Genomic DNA, 21,368 nt, shown 5'->3' with positions numbered 1-21,368 from the left:
TTACCAAACACTTTACAATTAATCAGCTACCATATCAGTTTCTAATTTTCAGCTAGGTTTTCAGGTACTTTTTAATTTCAGTCACCTTATCAGGTTTCAGGTACCTTTTTAGGTTTCATGTACTTTTTCAGTCAGTTTTACCAAACAGAGCCTAAATTTGTCAAAGATTATATCCTTTTGAGTTTTTGTTTAGTGAGGTTGAGATTTATGGGTTTTGACATTTTTTGTCATTAAATACTTACATTCTATTAAAAAAACGAAAAATTCACGTGGTACCCTCAAACTTTGCCATTTTGCACGTGGTGCCCAACTTTTTAAGTTTGTGTAGATAATACTCTGCATGTTTAATTTTCATGTACAACATGCCCTTTTTGTCGCTATAAAAAAACTCAATTGCGCATAACTTCTAGACCGGAATTCAGAATAGGACAATTTTTTTCCTAAAATTATTATCTCTTCATAATCTACGATTTGAGGAAAACAATTTGTCGACTGACATTTTATAGGGGTATTTTTAAACGAAGATCTCAAATCAACCATATTTTCGATCTTAAATTTCCGAATGACCATTTTCGTTTTATCAATCTATAGATCACGAAGAGAGAATCAATTTGAAAAAAAAAAATAGTCAATTCCGATTTCTGATCTATGATTTATGCTCAATTGAAAATTTTAAAAACGATAAAAAGGTACGTTGTGCTTCAATATCAAATCTCAAGGATAATATGTGCACAAATTTAAAAGAATAGGTACCACGTGCAAAATGACAAAATTTGAGGCTACCATATGAATTTTCCGGAAAAAATATGGTGACAGTTGATTCGTCTTTTTTCAGACCGTCTAAAGCAAACTTGTTGCTTTCTTAAATAGATCGCGATATCAGTGTATCATCCACCATTTCAGCTAACGTCTCTTTAATTAATTACACTTCCTCCTATCTCTCAATTAATTCCTCTTTAATCTTATCTCAATCTCCACTTATTCACCTCCATTAATTACTTCCCTTAATTCCTTAATTAGGGTTTCTACTATCAAACCCTAATTCTCGACTATATCCTAGGGTTTCATTTGTTTGTATATGATAAGAGGATCGAATTAGGTTTATGTTATGTTGTTTTCGTTGATTGAATTTGGTGAATTTGAGGATTAATTAGGGTTTGTGAGATTATTGATGCTGATTCAAGGAAGTAAATTTGGGGAAAACGTGAGAGTTGTAAGAGGAATCGACGCATGGTTTCCGTCCCTTCGTCGGTTAATTCTCGTCGCGTGACTGCAGCTGTTGGTGATTCCGATGCTTCTGCTATTAGTTCATTTTTAAAGGTATTTTTCTGAGATTTTAATTCAGTTGATTGATTGATTGATTAAATAATTGAATGATTGTTCCTTGTTTTAATCGTTTGATTGATTGATTGATTGATTGATTTAGGGGGTTGATTATTTGGGCCAATTCGATCGAATTTTGATTAAAAATGTTTTCTTTAATGGTTACTTGTAAGTTTTGATGGCCAAATTCAGTTATCGAGAGGATAATAGCATTATGCCTCAAGGGTTTCTGCAAATGGCGCGGTAGGGAGCCTGATAAACGCTGCCTTACACGTATATTAACGACACAGGTTGACGGTTTTCAAGCGACCAAATGAAATGGTATTCAATGACTGATACTTTGAAAAAAAAAAAGTAGACTAGTTTAGTGTGCCATTCTGTTGTATTTCAACCATGGAACCAAAGAAGGAGTCCTTCGCTCTGGAGGAAATGGAAATATTGGAAGTAGTAAGACTTGGGTAGTCAACATATGATGAAAATTTTGAGTGCAGATTGTGGGAGTTGTGGGTTTGTGTCTTTTCTGGATGGAATAGAACGAATAAACTGGTTGAAGAGGGAGAACATTTAGGATATTTGGTGGATTTCGACAACAAGGGATTTATATGTTGCACCCGTTTGGAGGGGCTTCTTGGGTGATTAATCAGGTTTGGCATGTTGCCAGGTTTACCGAGAAGTTGGGGATTATGTTATACGGAGTAGAAGTTTAGATTCTCCTCGTCATGGAATTATGTGTTGGTGGACTTATATTGTTTGTTTTGGTGGAGCACTGAAGCTCAGAAGAAGGTTCTGGTTTGTTGAAGATTTTAAGTCAGATGGTTTGAATATTTACATCGACTTATGCAAGAAACAACAGAAAGTGACAAAGCAAATCAACTTGCTACACCAGTTTTACTAACTTCTGGCTGTTTCATGGGCTACGTCCAAGTTTGTCCATAAAATAGTAATCTGTTACGTATAGAGGGTTGTAGAGATCATAGGAACTAATATTTGTTTTATTGTTTTTATTGCCATCAGCTGCTAAATTATGGCTCTGTTCCGTATACCAGCAAACTGCTAATTTGTCTTCGCTTTTTTACATGTCAAATGCATAGCTTTACCTGGCTGGAGCACAGAAGCAGCTTACCAGCTGCATTAAATTCTATTAACTTGTAGACTTATGAAGTTTGTGATTCTACTCCTTTTTATCGAGGATCTTGTGTGTCTATCTTTAGTGTCACAAAGTGTTGCAGATAATTTATGTATTCAACTGCTCTTCACGTCATGCTTGTTCAAATTTAACCTTTCTACGAGCCCGCCTTCTCATATTCCCCTCAGAGGCTGCCAACAAATATTTGTCTTGAATAGGCCATCGTAGCAATATAGCATACCTATCATGGAACAAATATATTGTAGTTATTAGATGACTTGTATATCATATATTGTGAGGCTTGGTCATCTGAGGTTGATGATGTGAGGTTTGATGATTTTGTACAGGAAATTAGCATTGGTGATTGTGCTCTCTTCAAACCACAACAACAGTCCCCTCCTTTCATAGGGGTAATTCATTCATTGGGGTCTGACAAGGAGACTCTATTGCAGCTAGGCGTGACTTGGCTTTATCGGCCTGCAGACATCCAACTTCCGAAAGGCGTTGCCATAGAAGCTGCGCCTAACGAAGTTTTCTACTCTTTTCATCGGGATGAGATTCCAGCTGCATCACTTTTACATCCTTGCAAAGTTGCATTTTTGCCTAAAGGTGTTGAGCTGCCACCAGGTGTATCCTCATTCGTCTGTAGACGAGTGTATGATACTACAAACAAGCGTTTGTGGTGGCTAACGGATAAAGACTTTATTAATGTGAGTGCCCTGTCAGTTTCGTATGGTTCTTAAAAAATCCAATTTCGTAGATTTTAAAAATTATCTGCGGTAGTTTATCTATTTGATTTCTTCAGGGTCGGCGGGAAGAAGTAGATCAGTTGTTACATAAATCACAATTAGAAATGCATGCAACAGTTCAACAGCATGGGGGTCGTTCGCCAAAACCAGTTAATAGTCCAACGTCAACATCGACGTCGACTTCACAGCTAAAACACAGTCCTGACAGTGTGCAGAACAGTACTAGTGCATTCCATTCTCAGTCGAAAGGAAAGAAAAGGGAACGAAATGATCAGGGTTCTGAGCTTGTGAAACGTGAGTATTCTTCTAAAGTAAATGATGGAGAATCCAGTGACATGAGCCCAGAATTATTGCTGAAGTCGGAAATCGCAAAATTAACTGAGAATGGTAGTCTTGTAGATTCTAAAGCAGTAGAAAGACTAGTTCAACTCATGCACTCTGATAAAGCCGAGACAAGAATAGATATACCATGTCGGTCCCTGTTGGCTGGCGTTATAGCTGCCACTGACAAGGATGACTGCCTTAATCGATTTGTGGAGCTTAGAGGTCTAACTATCATGGATGAATGGCTTCGGGAAGTCCATAAAGGCAAGATTGGGGACTCCAATAACCCTAGAGATCACGATAAATTAGTGGTAGACTTTCTTCGGACTCTGCTTCGTGCCTTGGAGAGACTCCCTGTTAATCTTAATGCATTGCAGATGTGCAACATTGGAAAATCTGTAAATCTTTTGAGATCACACAGAAATTCAGAAATTCACAAAAAAGCAAGGAGTTTAGTTGATACATGGAAAAAACGTGTTCAGGCGGAGATGAGTGGTAATGATTCAAGGTCAGCTACTAGTCAGGGTGTTTCTTGGCCAGCCAGAGTGCGAAATGAAGTATCTTGTGGTGTGACAAGGCATTCCAGTGCATCTGACGCCGTCATGAAGAACTCTCCTTTGCATATTTCTTCGTCAAAATCAGCCCCAGCTAAATCAATTCAGGGAGAAGTTGCCAAGTGTGCATCGGCATCTCAAGCCATTGTGAAGTTACCATCTGCTGTTACATCTACTAGTGCCAACATGAGAGATGGGAATCTAAACACCTCCGTTTTTAGTGGTAGCGTAGAGCTTCCTTTATCAGCAGCAAAGGATGAAAAAAGCAGCACTTCTAGTCAGTCGCAGACAAACAGCCATTGTTCTAGTGACAATGTAAAAAATTTGGGCCTTGCTGTTAAGGAGGATGCGAGGAGCTCCAATTCAGGTTCAGCAAGTTTGAACAAGAGTACTGGAAGTGCTTCCAGGCATAGGACAGCTGCTAATGGCCTTAATAGTGTAGCTGCTTCCACTGTTCACCGGGAAGGTGGATCACTAAAACACTCTTCCTTGACAAGAATATCTGCTTCGGAAAAGTTTTCACAACCTCCATCATGCGAAAAGGCTTGTGATATTCCTGTTGCTGACAGTAACAATCATAAGCTAATAGTTAAAATTAGTAATCGGGGACGTACTCCTAGTCAAAATGTTAATGGGGGGTGTCTTGAAGATCCTTCATCTATGAACAGTAGAGCTTCGTCTCCTGTGATTCCCGATAAGCTTGGTCAATCGGAATGTAATTCAAAGGAAAAAACTGATGGTTATCGGAATAGTAGCGTTTTAGACATGAGCACAAAGTCCTGGCAAATTAATGAGCTCAAAGATGTGGCAACTGCATGTGATGAAGCTGATGGTTTACCATCTTCTGCTTCAGATTCTGGACATTGTCCGACTGGTGGTGAAGCTGGAAATTTGACCGATGCCCAAAAAACTGGGTCAGGACCCAAAAGTGAATTGCATGATTCTTCATTAAGCTCCATAAATGCATTAATTGAAAGTTGTGTCAAGTACTCGGAATCTAAGCTACCTATGTCAGCCGGAGACGTAATTGGTATGAATCTGCTGGCTAGTGTTGCAGCTGGGGAAATTTCAAAGTCAACTGCACCTTCACCTGTTTGTTCGCCTCAGAGGAGCACTTCTGTGGCAGAGGGATTCTGCAGTGAGTACAGTGTTAGGTCAAAGCTAAATGGCGACATTGAGGTTTCTCTTGGAGAACCAAATCAGTCCAAAGCTTCGGCTGATGTTGAGGGCCAGATACAAAAAAATTCATTAGGTGTTTCAGAAGACGAGCAGAAAGGTGGCAAGCATCTGCTGCCCAATGGAGACTCATGTTTTAGATCTGGTGGAAAGCTTAATGGTTCTGGGACTGTACCTTCTGCGCATCCTACTCGTGTTGCATCTAGTGAAGGTTCAGATCAAGGACATGAGTCAAAGCCACCAATTAAAAATGATATTCGTGTTTGTACACCTCACGATACTGCTAGCTTTTCGGCTACTGAAAACAAAATTGGTGATGATTCTTTGAAGAAAGAAAATCTTGAAAGATCTGCCGAAGAAGTCCCAGTCTCGTCAGCAAACGTTGCCGAGATGAATGATCTAACGGAAGGGCGGGAAAGTAAAGGTGTAATAAATAAGTGGTCTCCTGCGAAGGATATGAAATCTGTGGGTAGAGCTGAAAAAGTTGGGGTTTCATCATGTGTAAACGACTTACTACCAGGACAGTTCACAGATCTGAAAGATGATGTTGATCATAGTATTAAGAGTTATGAGGAGGATGGTCTTCTGACCCTTCAGAAGAAAGAAATTTCTGTACTCGATTCAGGTTCCTTTGACCAGAATATTAAAGGTAATGAGGAAGATCTTGTCGATAAAGACACACCTGTTGCTCATACTTCAAAAAAGAACTCCTATTCCCTTGCTCAGAATAAAGAGCTGGATTTTTATTCTAAAGACTCTAAGTTACCTGCTCGTGAAGGTGACGATGCAGAGGGTGAGAATCGTTCTGGTACGAAGCCTTCTTCGCCTTCTATGGGAAGCTCTTTTACGGATGGGAAGCTTGAATTTGATTTAAATGAAGGATTTGATGTAGATGATAGCAAAGATGGAGACCTTCCAAGCACCGTTGCAGATGGGCGTTTGAATTGTCAATTGCCTTCATGTTCGGTTGCTTCCACATCTGTTGGTCTACCTGCTTCAGTTACAGTGGCTGCTGCTGCAAAAGGGCCTTTTTTGCCTCCTGAGGACCTGCTCAGAAATAGAGGGGAACTTGGATGGAGAGGATCAGCTGCCACAAGTGCATTTCGTCCAGCTGAACCTCGGAAGGTCTCTGAAATCTCTCCTTGTGCAAATAAGGAACATATTTCGGATCCTAATAATGAGAAACAAGGTCGGGCACGCTTAGAGTTTGACCTGAATGTGGCTGATGAAAGGATTATGGAAGATATGGAATGTCAGATTAATGATTTCCAAACAAGCAAAAAGGATTTGTTTGAGACGAATAATAGGCCTACAGGTGTCGCTTCTAGACGTAATGGTGGAGCCTTGGACCTAGATCTGAATAGAGTTGATGAGGCTCTGGATTTGGGTCAGCCTTTACCATCCGTTCATAGATTTGACATGCCACTTCACACAATAAGATTGTCATCATCAAGCGCTCCCTCCAACAGTGATAGTGGTCGTAGAGATTTTGATTTGAATAACGGGCCATCAGCCGATGAAGCCACTGTTGATTCTCAGTCTATTAACACACATTTACCTTTAAATATCTACACTCAACCTTCTGTTGGTCTACAAGTTAACTGTACTGAAATGGGGACCCTCAATCCATGGTATAATAATGCTGGTACCCCGTTCTCAGCCATACCCATTCCTGCGGGTTTGCCTGATAGGGTACAGCCTTTCCCTATGTCTGGTACCCCTGGTGGCCCACCCAGAATGTGGGCTGTGCCGGCAGGCCCCATGACATTTAACCCAGATATGTATAGGGGTCCGGTTTTGTCTTCTCCTGCCGTTCCTTTTCCTTCTGCACAGTTTCAGTATCCAGCTTTCCCCTTCGGTACCAGCTTACCCTTGGCGTCATCTTCTCTCCCAGGTGGATCAACTGCATTTATGGATCTTTCTTCTGGTGGACGACTTTGTATCCCTGCAGTTGGTTCTCAATTAGTAGGAAGTGCCGTGAATGTTCCTTCCCAGTATCCTCGGCCTTATGTTGTTGGTCTTTCAGATGTTAGCAATACTGTTACTGTGGACAATGCTCAAAAATGGGGAAGGCAGGGCTTAGATCTCAATGCAGGTCCAGATGTAGAAGGTAGAGATGAGACGTTGCGCAGTCTGTCCAGACCCATGTCTAATATGGGTCCACTTGCTCTAACAAATGATCAATCAAGTTTATATTCTATGGAAGGCGGTGTTTTGAAGAGGAAAGAACCTGATGGTGGTTGGGACCCGGAGAGGCTTAGCTTTAAGCAACGTTCATGGCAAGGATAATATCTGTATGGGGTGTACAGTGTGTGAAGTCTTCATGGAAGTTGAGGTAAAATAATGAGCTTGAATGTTAAATTTGCAGTTTTCCTTATTCTTGCTCACAGTCACACATCGATTTTTAGGGTGGTCTAATAAGTATAAGAATAACCTATTAACTCTAAGCCTAAGCTTTTAGATGCAAGACATTCAAGTTGAGTAATTCTTGACATAAATATGCTCATCCTCATTTTAATGAGTGTAAAATAAAATTTGATGTTTCGTAAATACGAGTGTTTTTCTACTCTTGGTCAGCCTAGTACTAGGACACTTTAACCAAAGAGTACATACTCTTTGTTTGGTGGTTTTGCTAACCAATTGTTTGTGCTCTTTCAGTCTACCAGGGATGGGCAGAAGCTCTTGTTACCTGGTCAATTGCTAGGGTTTGTGCCGATGCAGATAAATGGGCAGTGAATCAGTGACCCGTTTCCTCTATGTAGATATTTTGACCCTCATAAAGCAGGTGGTTGATTGCACAGGCACTCGAATGGATACTGGTGGATTGACCGACCTCTCATAGTCCATTAAAATTTATACTCAGTCAAACCATTCAATCATCCAGATTGTGGAGGCTGGATCTGTAAACATGAAGTCGAAGCCACTTTGTATGTGCTTTGCTCTTTAATTTATCGTCTTGACATTTCCCTTCTTTTTTCCGCCGTATATAAGAAAAGCTGCTAAATTTTGATGCAGCGAAATATTTCTTCATTTAGCGTAGTTAGTCCTTACTTTGTTGCTTGCTTATCTCTTATTTCTTGAAATTTCTTGAATGGGTAAAATTGTCATGTATCTACTATCTACTGACATGTGCAAGCCTGTCTGTTTGCTCGGCTTATGAAGCTTCTGAAGGTAAAATAGCTATAGCATGGTACAATCTCGTTCTAAAAGACTGTTGAACTGGAGAGTCTGAGTTTGAAATATGCAAATTTCTAGGAGTTGTCAGAGTGATAATCGGGCCAGATGAAGTTTCCGCAATTTAGGGAATAATGAGCCAGTCTTGTATCAGAAAAGATTAGTAAGAGTTGCGAGTTAGACCGTCTCATATAAGGTTGCGAGTTTGGGAACCTTGTTGACGCATTATGCATTTTGCTACGGTTATGTTATTCTAATGGTTATGGTACCGACTACCGAGTAACATTGATCAGTATAGTGCTTAGGGGAAGTTATCAGCATTGTCAACTTTGGGGTGTTTTTTTATAGTGTATGATGTGCCAACTTATTCTTACTATATTTAGAGCAACCCCATGTAGTTGGGTGATATTGATTTAGAAGCCTTTTGCCTAGTTTTGGACCAGTTTTAAAGTTAGATTGTCTTCGTCTTCACCTAAATTTAGATACCCTTCGTCTTCACCACGATTTAGTGTTGAAAGTTGATTGGAAATGCAAATGATTTCTGTTCTTCGGCTTTTGAAACACATTGAAAATAGAAATAAAGTAAAAGGACTTGTTAAGTTGGCGTCAGTTCTTGGCGAATATCATTGATATAGGATGTAGCTGTGATATTTTATGTGAAGGCTCTCTTTGCTAAAACTAACTGAAAATGTAGCTGAAAATTGAAAAATTAACTGAAACTTGAAAAAGTAAGTGATAAGGTAGCTGAAAATTAGGAGCTGATAAGCTAAGTGATTATATATAAAAAAAATGGTAAACTAACTGAAAAGGTAATTGATTTTGGTAAAATGATGTAAAAGGATATGATAACTATTTAATAGGGGTAAAAAGGGAAAATCAAATCAAATCAGATACCTAAAATCTCAAATGTTATTTTAGGTAGCAATTTATTTTAGGTAGCTTATTTGGTTAAATAAGCTACTTGCCAAACGTTTACAAAAAATAAAGTACCTGAAACTTTGACCAAATAAGGTACCTGAAATGTATTGTCAAACAGAGCCTTAGGCTCCGTTTGGCACGACACTTCAGGTAGCTTATTTGACCAAAATTTCAGCTACCTGATTTTTTTGCAAGTGTTTGGCAAGTAGCTTATTTGGTTAAATAAGGTACTGAAATGAAATGCTTCCTCGGGTAAGCATTTGAGAAATCGTGACCTAAAATGACTTATTTTCCATTTTGTACCCCTTTATTCTATAATATTAAATAATTTTCATATCCTTTTACGTCATTTTACCAAAATCAATATCTTTTCAAATAGTTTGCCAAACATATTTTTATATAATCGATTCCTTATCACTCTAATTTTCAAATTACCTTATCGATTACCTTTTTCGTGCCTTGATTAGCTTTTCGATTTCCAAATTACCTTTTTCGATTAGTTTTCTTAAACAGAAATTAGTATTGGTTTAGTGTCGTGAATGGCAAATGAAATTATGGGTATGAAAATATTTAACCATTCATATCTAACTCGTTTTCAGTTTTGGCTTGTATTTTCTTTAAACTAAATCGTATGAAAACTAGCATTAAGTAGTGAGTTAATCATAGTCGATTTCCTGATGAAACGGACGCATATGGATCGGATTATGTTTGATCAAAATCTGTACAAGTTATATTTCCATGGATCCATATTCCATCCAAATTTTTCAGATTCATATTAAAACCAATTGCTTATCCATAAGTTTAGAAGAGCAGATCCATGGAGTATTCTTGTCTTTTTACGCGATTTTGTTCAGAGGAATATTTACACCGGGATTTGTTTAGTGTTAACGGAAAAGACTCGGATACATTCGATTCAAAATTCGAAGGTTATAACCATTTTGTGAGTATCGAATCCGACAATCAATTGCTTAGCATAGGATATTTACCTCGTTCCCTTAGTCATGAGGTCAGGAGGTGAATCCATTTTAACAAAATAAATCGCATCTGTTGACAACTATTTTTAAAAAGTTTAAATAAAGAACAAAATAAAATGACAGCTAAACACTTTATCATAATTTACCATATATACCACATAATTGATTGTATAAATAAACATATTGAAAAGGAAAGAAATAAAGAACACAATCAATTGCAGCCAAAACAGCTTTGCTTACACGTTTATACTCTGAATCTGCACATAATTCTTGCGTTTGCATACTTGTTTAATCGGTATATATATCGCCTTCTTATTGCTCTACTTCATCAAACATTCTCGCAACTTCGTTTCTCATTAAGTTGCTATACATATTATTTCGAGACAGAAATTTAAGCATGTCGCAAGTGAATGCATTGCTCATCATGGCAGTTGTCGTAGTAGTGATGTTGGCGGTTGAAGTCTCCGGTAGAGATGCAGGCATGGCTCCATCTCCAGCACCATCGCCAGCTGGGGCTTCTGCTGAGCCTCCGGCTGCTGCAGGGTCTGCATTTTCCATGCCAGTCTCGGCTGCTATTGTCGCGTCTTCTTTGATCTTCTCATTTGTTGCTTTGTTCAACCTCTAAGCAAATTGTTTCATGCTATTTTCCTGCAATTCTCGCAGAATTTACATGATTTTATAATTAATACTATTGCATTGTCAACTCTTTTAATAATTTTATCTACATTTGTTCTTCGATTTGTTTGTACGTCGAAAAAAGGTTTTTGTATTGCTTCAGTAGTTACAAATTTTTTTGCAATAGGAGTATAATCAGTATATAATTTCGTTTATAATATGTAGCCATTTTTTCATTTCTCCTAGACAAAAAAGATACTACAATAAAAATATTACAAAAGTAAGCGAGCTTTTGACCGATCCTTACTAAGCTCGGAATCGGCTCATATTTAGTTAAGCTTGACTCAAGTCCAAATCGGAGCTTACATACTATTTAACCCTAAAATCAAAATAAACGAATGACTAGATTAAACATCATAAATGATTTAAAACTATTTATTTTATTTTTTTGGGTGCAAATGTTTTAAATCCATTTATGATGCGACCTTATAAACATTTTTTGCCTTCTCCATTAAACCTTCTTATCACATCTCCCACTGACCACAACTAGATATTGCAAAATTGATCGAAGCATACCCGATTTGAATCCAATTAGAAAACCCATAATTGACTTGACCCATCCAACCTGACCTGGACGCTAATCGCCGCGTTTTGACTATTATCCTAAATTTTTTGATAATAAACAACACACTAAAAGCTAATCAGAACACGAAATTACAAGACCTGAATCAAATGTCTGGAATATCCAATCACGAACGATACAAACCCCACCTAGCTCAATCACACCCAATTTAATATCCCCCATTCTCGAGTAGATCTATCAAAAATGACCCGACCCAAAACCGGATTGAGGACCCGAATCTGACCTGATACCTGAATTGACCCGACCCTGTTCAACCCGACCTGGTTTTTTACTATTAAATACTGATCATTATCCCAAATAACTTGATAACAATCCACCCAAAAATGACCCACCCGATCTGACCCGACCCAAATTTTTGCAAACTCGAATTGCGACTCAAACTCGATCTGAATGGCCCGTTTATAAGGTGTACTACCAAGCCTCCAAGCCACATGTAAAACACACTACGAATTTAATTTAATATAGAATAAAAATCAAATCAAATATAATAAAAATAATAATTTAATTATAATAATAGTAAACCATAAAGGGAATGTCAGAGTCAAGTGCCCACGGGGAAAGGAAAGACAAGAACAAGTCCCACAAACTGAGTCTCATTAATTCAGTCACAAACACACAAACTACACAGTACACATACTTGATTGTCACTTTCCATCATGCCTGTCACCTAACTTCACCTCATCATCACTGCCCCTAGACCCTACCCCACTGCCCTTCTCTGCCCCCGAAAAGGAAAGGCGAGATCGAGTGATCACTTTTTAACATAAAATGATTACTATCCCTTAAAACGGAGATATGCGTTTTACAATCATCATCGTTGTCCCTATCCCACTGCCCTACTCTGCTCCAGGGAAGAAAAGATGATAACGAAGGATCACTTTTTAACATAAAACGACCATTATTTTTCCTTCAAACGGAGATATCCGTAAGTTTCACAATCAACGGGCCCGCTGTCCCACTCTGCCCCGGAAAAGAAAGACGAGATCGAGTAATCACTTTTTAACATAAAACGATCACTAACTCTTAAAACGGAGATATCCGTTTCACAATCATCATCGTTGTCCCTATCCCACTGCCCTACTCTGCTCCGGGGAAGGAAATATAAGAACAGTGATCACTTTTTAACATAAAACGATCATTATTTTCCCTTGAAACGGAGGTATACGTAAGTTTCACAATCAACGGGCCCGCTGCCCGTCATCTACTGTCCCACTCTGCCCATACTGCCCGTGTTTTCCTTTTGCCGCCTACTCGGGTCCCCTTTACTTCTCCTTTCTTCTTTTTCCCCAATTTCTTTTCTCTCTCTTCGAACTCACTTTCTCTCTCTACTTTTTTCCCCCCAATTTCTTCATTAGATCGCCGATTTCCCCCAAATCGCAATCAATTTCCTCGATCTGCAACTATTCGAATCGATTAAGATCGATTAATTAGGGTTTTCATTTGGTAATTTAATTTTGTTGTTATATGGATACTGTCAAACCCTAGTTTTCGCGAAAAGTTAGGGTTTTTTGTGGTTTTGTGTGATAGGAGGATTGAAGAAGGTGGATTTTGTGTCCTTTGATTGAATTTTGATGTGATAAGAGGATTAACTAGGGTTAGGTGAGATTTTGATGTTGATAAAATCAAGGAAAATTGGGGAAAATGCGAGGATATTATGCATGGGTTGTGTGAGAATAGTAAGAAGATTCGACGTATGTTGTCCGTCCCTTCGTCGGTAAATTATCGTCGTGTGATTGCAGCTGTTGGTGATCCCGATGCTGCTGGTACTTCTAAGGTATCCTGTTATTTCCTCGAATCAATCGTTGTTTCTTGTTGAATTGAATCGCTTGATTGATTTGATTATCGCTGATTGTTTTTCGATTGGTTCTGCTGTTATCCGGTTAATTGTTTGTTTGGGCGAAATCATTGAATTCCAGTTGAATGTGATTTTGTTCATTATAGCGATTGATGGCGAGGGGAGCGTGGTCGTTCCAATTTCAGTCGTCAAATTGTAATACAAAATCTCGAGTAAGGCGGTTAGGAATAGTGGTTTCTGGCTTTTCTAGACGGAATTGAACTTTTGGGGTGTGTTTGGATAGCGAAAGTGGCGGGAAAGTGGTGGGAAAGGGGAGAAGGAGGGAAGAGAAAGGGAGGTCAGGGAAGGGGAGGACAAATGGGGAGTGAGTGTGTGGATACAATTTTCTTCCAAATCTCGCCTATTGTGGAGAGATTTTGATTTGCCTTGGAGGAAGGAAAATGCATCCCTCCAAATTTCTCCCCCTTCATTTCCCTCCACCCTTAAATCCCCTACTCTCCCTCCCTTTTCCTCTCTCCAAATCACTCAATCCAAACACACCCTTGAAGTGGATTAAAGTGCGAGAATGTTGGGGGAAAATATAGTGGATTTAGACGGTGGCGATTAATACGGTGGTCGCTCTTTATGTTGATGATGGTTTGGGTTTGTGGAGAAGTTTAGGGTTTATCTCGGAGAAGTTTAGTCTCTTCTTATCATATTAATATGTGTTGGTGGAGTTTATATGAGTGACGGAAATTTTGACGGAGAATGCAAAAAATAACCAATATGATTGACCTGTTTTACTTTTGTGTTACTAACCTTGTTACATATTTGTTGCTAAATTTCTGGGTTTTTTCTGGTGTATGTTCGACTGTTCGAGTTCATGTGCAGAAAATAACAATCTGTTACCTAGGGAGTGCTTTAGATATTAAAGGAGCTTTTTCTCTATGTTAATAAACTGCTTGGGACACCATTTTTATTATTTATGTTACTTCTGTTTTTATATAGATTAGTTTATTGCTTTTCCACATATCAAATACACAGCCTTTTCTTCCTTGGCACCATCCCAATTTAAAGGGGTTTTAGTTGCCGAGGCAGTGGAGATAGCTACATTGAATTCTCTTAACTTGTTCCCATCAAGTAAAGTTTGTGATTTACTGCTTCCTATTGAGTGTCACTGATTATTGTAGAAAATTTACATCAACCACAGCATCGCTACAGTCTATGCCATTCAAAGATGGTTGTAATTTGTATTTTAAACATTACACTCTTCAAAGATGTATCGGCTATTTCTACTTGTCGTTTTAATGACTTTACTCACTATAGTTTACAGAGGATTTTTTGAATCTTGACCATGAGTCCATGACCCTCCGAAATTCAGGATGCTATGTCTCATTAGAGCTGGCAAGCCTGGCCCTACCCGACAGGACCCGAGGATATTGCAATCCTTAACCGACCCGACCCTACCTTATTATCAGGGATCTGAACCTGACCCAATATAAACCCGACCCGTTATTAGCCCGATCAAAATGATGATCCGACAATTATTCAGCATAATATTGATTAAAATGGAAGTGATTTACTGTTTAGTTGATACGTTTTATTTAATAATGCAGTAGCTAAACCAACTAATAGTTGAAAACTAAACTTAATGGTTAAAAATTGAAATTATGCAATAACGTAACCGGGCCCGATAAAAACCCGACCTAACCCGATACATCTTTTGACCCAAAACGATCCGACCTGAAGGGTAGGTCGACCCGACCCGACTGACCCGATTGCCACCTCTATGTCTCATATTCCCTATGGAACCAGTCAACAAATGTCTTTGTTTTTAATATAATACAACAACAACAACAACAACTGTTCCTTAATACCAGAGTCTCTGTTTTAAATAGATTATCATAGCTTAGAACACGGATACGTTGTGGCTATATATATATAGCTTGTTTATCATATACTTCTTTCCATCCAAACCAAAGGTTACATTTGACTTTTTGGCACTATTCATGATTGTAGAGAATCTTTGATATTATTAGTAATGTATAAGTAAGATCTTGTTGATTCATCGCCATGAATGCTATAAGAATATCAAGTTTTTATAATTTTTAGTAATGTGTAACTAAAGATATTCACGTTGCAAAACACGCATCGGCAAGCGTAATAAAGTCAAATGTAACCTTTGGTTTGGATGGGAGGGAGTATTTAAGGTTGATGATGCGAAGTTTCGTAATAATATGTGATGGGAGGTAAAACGTTGCCTTATCAAAGAATAATCCTTTTGTAGTAATTCCTATATCTGTTTCATGACCGAGTTTTTATCAATTATCGCCTTCATCTTCATCTCCTGGTTTATGGTAGCTCTACTTCATCATACTATCCAGTGCCAAGACCAAGTGACACTTGTACCTTTTATCTTACCATATGGTGAGAATGTGAGGCACTCGGTAATGTTGTTTAACGGGGTTCCATAAATTTGTTTTCATAATTGAATTTGTTTAACTTTTGCAGGACGTTCGCAAAATTAACATTGGTGATTGTGCTCTCTTCAAACCACCGCAAGAGTCTCCTCCTTTTATAGGGATAATTCGTTCATTGGGGCCTGATAAGGAGACTAATTTACAGCTAGGTGTGACGTGGCTTTATCGGCCTTCAGACATCCAACTTCCGAAAGGCGTTGCCATAGAAGCTGCGCCTAACGAAGTTTTTTACTCTTTTCATCGGGATGAGATTCCTGCTGCTTCACTTTTACATCCTTGTAAAGTTGCATTTTTGCCTAAAGGTGTTGAACTGCCGTCAGGAGTATCTTCATTCGTCTGTCGACGAGTGTATGATACCACAAACAAGCGTTTGTGGTGGCTAACCGATAAAGACTTTATTAATGTGAGTACCCATCCAGTTTTTCTTTGTTATAGAAAAACAGATCTTTTAATTTTAATTTTTTTTTTTATGTTTTCTTTGTTAGTTTATTTATTTTTTCCCCTCCAGGGTCGGCAGGAAGAAGTAGATAAATTACTACAAAAAACAAAACAGGAAATGCGTGCAACAGTTCAACCGCAAGGTGTTCGTTCGCCGAGACCAATGAATAGTCCAAGATCGACATCACAGCTGAAACATAGCCCAGACAGTGTTCAGAATAGTACTTCTCCGTTTGCTTCCTATTCGAAGGGAAAGAAAAGGGAACGAAGTGATCAGGGTTCTGAGCTTGTGAAACGTGAGCGCTATTCAAAAGCAGATGATGGAAACTCCAGTGTCCTGAGCTCAGAAGTTTTGTTGAAGTCGGAAATTGCAAAAATAACTGAGAAAGGTGGGATTGTAGATTCTAAGGCTGTAGAAAGATTAGTTCAACTTATGCAATCGGATAAGTCTGAGAAAAGACTAGATATACCTTGCCGGTCTCTGTTAGTTGGCGTTTTAGCTGCCACGAACAAGGATGATTGCCTTAATCGATTTGTGCAGCTTAGAGGTCTACCTGTCCTGGATGAATGGCTACAAGAAGTCCACAAGGGTAAGGTCCGTGATTCCAGCAGTCCTAGAGATCATGATAAATCAGTGATGGACTTTCTTTTGACTTTGCTCCATGCGTTGGAGCGACTTCCTGTAAATCTTAATGCGCTGCAGATGTGCAACATTGGAAAATCTGTAAATCATTTGAGATCACATAGAAATTCAGATATTCAGAAGAAAGCAAGGAGTTTAGTTGAGTTATGGAAAAAACGTGTAGAGGCTGAGATGAATATTAATGATTCAAGATCTGCAACTAGTCAGGTTATTTCCTTGCCAGCCAGAGTGCGGAATGACATCTCCCATGGTATAACTAGGCGTTCCAGTGCATCTGATGCAGCCATAAAGAATTCCCCTTCACAACTTTCTTCGTCAAAATCAGCCCCAGCTAAATCCATTGAGGGAGAAGTCGCCAGATGTGCATCGGCCTCTCCAACTATTGTGAAGTTACCATCTTCCTCTGCGTCTACTATTGCCAACATGAGGGATGCACATCTTAAAATCTCAGTAACTAATAGTAGCTCAGAACTTCCTTTGTCAACAATCAAGGATGAAAAGAGTAGTAGTTCTAGTCATTCTCAGACAAACAGTCCTTGTTCTAGTGACCATGTAAAAAATCTGGGCCCTGCTGTTAAAGAGGATGCAAGGAGCTCCAATTCGGGTTCAAGTTTGAACAATAGTTCTGGGAGTGCTTCCGGGCACAGGAAAGCTGCTAATGATCGTAAGGGTGTAGTTGCTTCCGCTATTCATCGGGATGGCGGATCAATGAAAAGCTCTTCCTTGACAAGAATATCTGCATCAGAAAAGTTTTCACGGCCCTCATCACGTGGAAAGGCTGGTGATCTTCCTGTTGCTGACAGTAACAATCACAAGCTTATAGTCAAAATTAGTAACCGGGGACGTTCAACCGCTCAAAATGTCCATGGAGGTTGTCTTGACGATCTTTCGTCTATGAACAGCAGAACCTCTTCACCTGTGGTTCCTGAGAAGCTTGGTCAATCAGAACGTAGTCCAAAAGAAAAATCTGGTGGTTATCCGAATAATACCATGTCAGACGTGATCACAGAGTCATGGCAAAGTAACGATCTTAAAGATAGGGCAGCTGTGTTTGATGAGGCTGATGGTTCACCATCTGAAGCCCTAGATTCTGGAAATTGCCGGACTGGTGGTGAGACTAAAAAATTGACTGATGGTGAAAAAGCTGAGTCAGGACCAAATGTTGAGTCGAATTCAAGAAAATTGCAAGATTCTTCATTAAGCTCCATAAATGCTTTGATTGAAAGCTGTGTTGAGTACTCTGAAGCTAATTTACCTATGTCAGCCGGGGACATAGTTGGTATGAACCTGCTTGCTAGTGTTGCGGCTGGGGAAATTTCAAAGTCACCTGCTGAATCGCCTGAGAGGAGCACATCTGTGGCAGAGGACTCATGTCGAGATTACAGTGCTAGATCAAAGCCAAATGGTGACATAGAGGTTTCTCTTGTAGAACCAAGTCTTGAGGCTCAGAAGCAAAATCCCACATGTGCTTCTGTACATGATAGGGAGAAAGATGATCAACCAAGGCTCCATGGCAAGGATCTGTTGTCCAGTGGAGACTCGTGTTTTAGAACTGATGAAAAGCGTGACGAATCTGAGCCACCCTCTACTTTGTCTCCTGCTAATGCTGCAGGTAGTGAAGGTTCAGATAAAGCACATGAATCAAAGCCAGCAATTGGAAATGATAGTCATGTGTGGACACCTCAGGGTGTTACTAGCTTGGCTGCTAAAGTCAAAATCTGTGATGGTTCTTTGATGGAAGAAAATCATGAAAGATCTGTCGTAGCAGGTTCAGTCTCGTCAGCAGATGTTGATGAGAAAAATGTTCCAAAGGAAAAGCAGGAGAGTAAGGTTGTGATGAAGAAGCAGTCTTCTACTATGGCGTCTATGGAGCCTGTGGGTAGGAAAGAAAAAGTTGGAGTTTCATCATGCATTAACGATTTACTACCGGGGCAGTTTAATGATTCAAAAGATGATGACATTGATGTAGGTGGTGATAGGATCCTCAGTCAGAGTGCAAATGAAAAGGTGAAGCTGGAGAAGATTGATCCCTCCCTTCATAAGAAAGAAGACTCTGTCCTTGATTCAGGTGCTTATGATCAGAATATTATGAATAATAAGGTGGATCTTATGGATAGAGACACAACAGTTGCACCTGCTACAAAAACGAACTCATATTCTCCTACCCTGGATAATGATGTCGTTTCAGATTCTAATGACTCTGTCTTACCTGCTCGTGACGATGAAGTTGCAGTGGATGAACATCATTCCGGTGTGAAAACTTCTTCGCCTGCTATGGGAGATAAGAAGGTTGAATTTGATTTAAATGAAGGATTTGATGTAGACGATAACAAAGATGAAGACCTACCAAGCACTGTGTCACCTGGTCGTTTAAATTGTCAATTGCCTTCGTTTTCTGTTGCTTCCACTTCTGTTAGTCTCCCTGCTTCTGTTACAGTGGCATCTGCTGCAAAAGGACCTTTTATGCCTCCTGAGGATCTGCTGAGAAATAAAGCAGAACTTGGTTGGAGAGGATCAGCTGCCACAAGTGCATTTCGGCCAGCTGAACCTCGGAAGGTCTCTGAAATCGCTCCTGGTGTGAATGATGAACAAATATCTGATGTTAACAATGAAAAACAAGGTCGTGCGCGCTTTGAGATTGACCTGAACGTGGCTGATGAAAGGACTATCGACGACATGGACTGTCAGATTAATGATTTCCAAACTAGCAAAACGGCTGAGTTTGAGACATCAGATGGACCAACTGGTGTTGCTTCAAGAAGTAATGGTGGAGGCTTGGACCTAGATTTGAATAGAGTTGATGAGGCTCCGGATTTGACTCAGCCTTTACCACCCATTCATAGATTTGAAATGCCACGTCAACCGATGAGATTGTCATCATCAAGTGCTCCCGCCAACAGTGATAGTGGTCGTAGAGACTTCGATTTGAATAATGGGCCAACAGCCGATGAATTTCCTGTTGATTCTCTGTCTTTTAACAAACATTTACGGTCAAACATCTACTCTCAACCTTCGGTTGGTTTTAGAATTAACAGTACAGAAATGGGGACTCTCAACCCTTGGTATACTGCTGGTACCGCATACTCAGCCATGCCAATTCCTGCGGGGTTGCCTGATAGGGTGCAGCCTTTCCCAATTGCTGATACCGGTGGTGTACCACCTAAAATGTGGCTTGGACCGGCAGAAGCCATGCCATTTAACCCAGATATGTATAGGGGTCCTGTTTTGTCTTCTCCTGCTGTTCCTTTCCCTTCCTCACAATTTCAGTACCCGGTTTTCCCCCTCGGTACCAGCTTTCCTTTGCCGTCGTCCTCACTCCCAGGTGGATCAACTGCATTTATGGATCTTTCTTCCGGGGGACGATTTTGTATACCCGCTGTTGGTTCTCAATTGTTAGGAACTGCCCTGAGTGTTCCTTCCCAGTATCCTCGGCCATATGTTAGTATTTCAGATGTTAGCAATAGTGTTGCTATGGACAATGCTCAAAAGTGGGGAAGGCAGGGCTTAGATCTCAATGCAGGTCCAGATTCGGAACCCATTATGTCTAGACCTATGCCCAGTTTGGGTCCTCTTGCTCTGACAGATGAGCAATCAAGGTTATATACTTTGGCAGGCGGTGCTATGAAGCGGAAGGAACCTGATGGTGGGTGGGACATGGATAGGCTTAGTTATAAGCAGCCTTCATGGCAGTGAGATTATCTGTTTCAGGGTGTACTAGCCATGCTGTCTTCGTGGATGATAGGTAAAATTACCGTCTCTGAAATTTTCAGTTCTCATTATTATTTGTGTCGTAGATTTGCTGACCAATGGGTGACTGCTTTGATTTCTTTCAGTTGATCCTGGACGAGCCAAAGCACCTGTTCTTCATGAGCTATGGCTTGTGCCGATTAAAATAAGGGGCGGTAATTGATTGTCATATGAAGATTTGCAAAATCCGTCTGCAGTTACCCATTTCCTTTATGTAGATATTTTAACTTTCAGGAAGCAGGTCGTCTATTGCACAGGCACTCAGATGGGGCTCGTACTTGCGGATAGGGGCGACCTCTCATAGACTCTTAAAAATTTAATCCAAGTCTTTTCCATTCAATCATCCAGATAGTTAAGGCTGGATCTGTAAACATGAAGACGAAGCCACGTATGTGCTTTGCTCTTTAATTTATCGTTCCTGACCTTTGTCTTTACTTCCCCTCAGTATATAAAGAGTTGCTACCAAATTTTGATGCAGCTAAACGTTTCTTCATTTAACATGGTTAGTCCCCTTTAAATTTCCGCTTATTACTTAAGAATAACACCGTCTATTTACAGGCATGTCCAACTTTGTATAGTGTTAGGTACGTAGTAGCTGTATACTGTAGTTAGGTACAATCATGTCGAGGAAGACTTGTTAACCGGAAAGTGATGCAGGCAAGTAAACAATGGAAATGTGGCCGTCAGCCAAGTAAACACGGGAAATGTAG

The 21,368-nt window shown here is 39.7% G+C and overlaps 2 protein-coding genes across 4 annotated transcripts; both read left to right on the top strand.

Annotated features, from left to right (window-relative positions):
* Positions 1–820: 820 nt before the first annotated feature.
* On the top strand, positions 821–8,282 carry LOC141652645 (uncharacterized). Of its 2 annotated transcripts, XM_074460195.1 has the most exons (5): positions 821–1,320; positions 2,797–3,159; positions 3,255–5,832; positions 5,878–7,587; positions 7,911–8,282. In XM_074460195.1, exons 1-4 carry the CDS (start codon positions 1,231–1,233, stop codon positions 7,539–7,541), a joined length of 4,695 nt encoding a protein of 1,564 aa, XP_074316296.1. In that variant the 5' UTR covers positions 821–1,230; the 3' UTR covers positions 7,542–7,587; positions 7,911–8,282. The 2 variants fall into 2 exon arrangements, with proteins under 2 accessions (XP_074316296.1, XP_074316295.1); XM_074460194.1 differs by having other exon boundaries at positions 890–1,320; positions 3,255–7,587.
* A 4,471-nt stretch (positions 8,283–12,753) lies between these two features.
* On the top strand, positions 12,754–21,151 carry LOC141652644 (uncharacterized). Of its 2 annotated transcripts, none has more exons than XM_074460192.1 (4): positions 12,754–13,350; positions 15,862–16,233; positions 16,339–20,653; positions 20,745–21,151. In XM_074460192.1, exons 1-3 carry the CDS (start codon positions 13,231–13,233, stop codon positions 20,602–20,604), a joined length of 4,758 nt encoding a protein of 1,585 aa, XP_074316293.1. In that variant the 5' UTR covers positions 12,754–13,230; the 3' UTR covers positions 20,605–20,653; positions 20,745–21,151. The 2 variants fall into 2 exon arrangements, with proteins under 2 accessions (XP_074316293.1, XP_074316294.1); XM_074460193.1 differs by having other exon boundaries at positions 12,826–13,350; positions 16,348–20,653.
* The last annotated feature ends 217 nt before the right edge of the window (positions 21,152–21,368 follow it).

This window comes from Silene latifolia, chromosome 4, assembly GCF_048544455.1.
Source record: "Silene latifolia isolate original U9 population chromosome 4, ASM4854445v1, whole genome shotgun sequence".
Taxonomy (NCBI): Eukaryota; Viridiplantae; Streptophyta; class Magnoliopsida; order Caryophyllales; family Caryophyllaceae; genus Silene; species Silene latifolia.
This window is presented reverse-complemented; position numbering and strand designations above follow the sequence as displayed.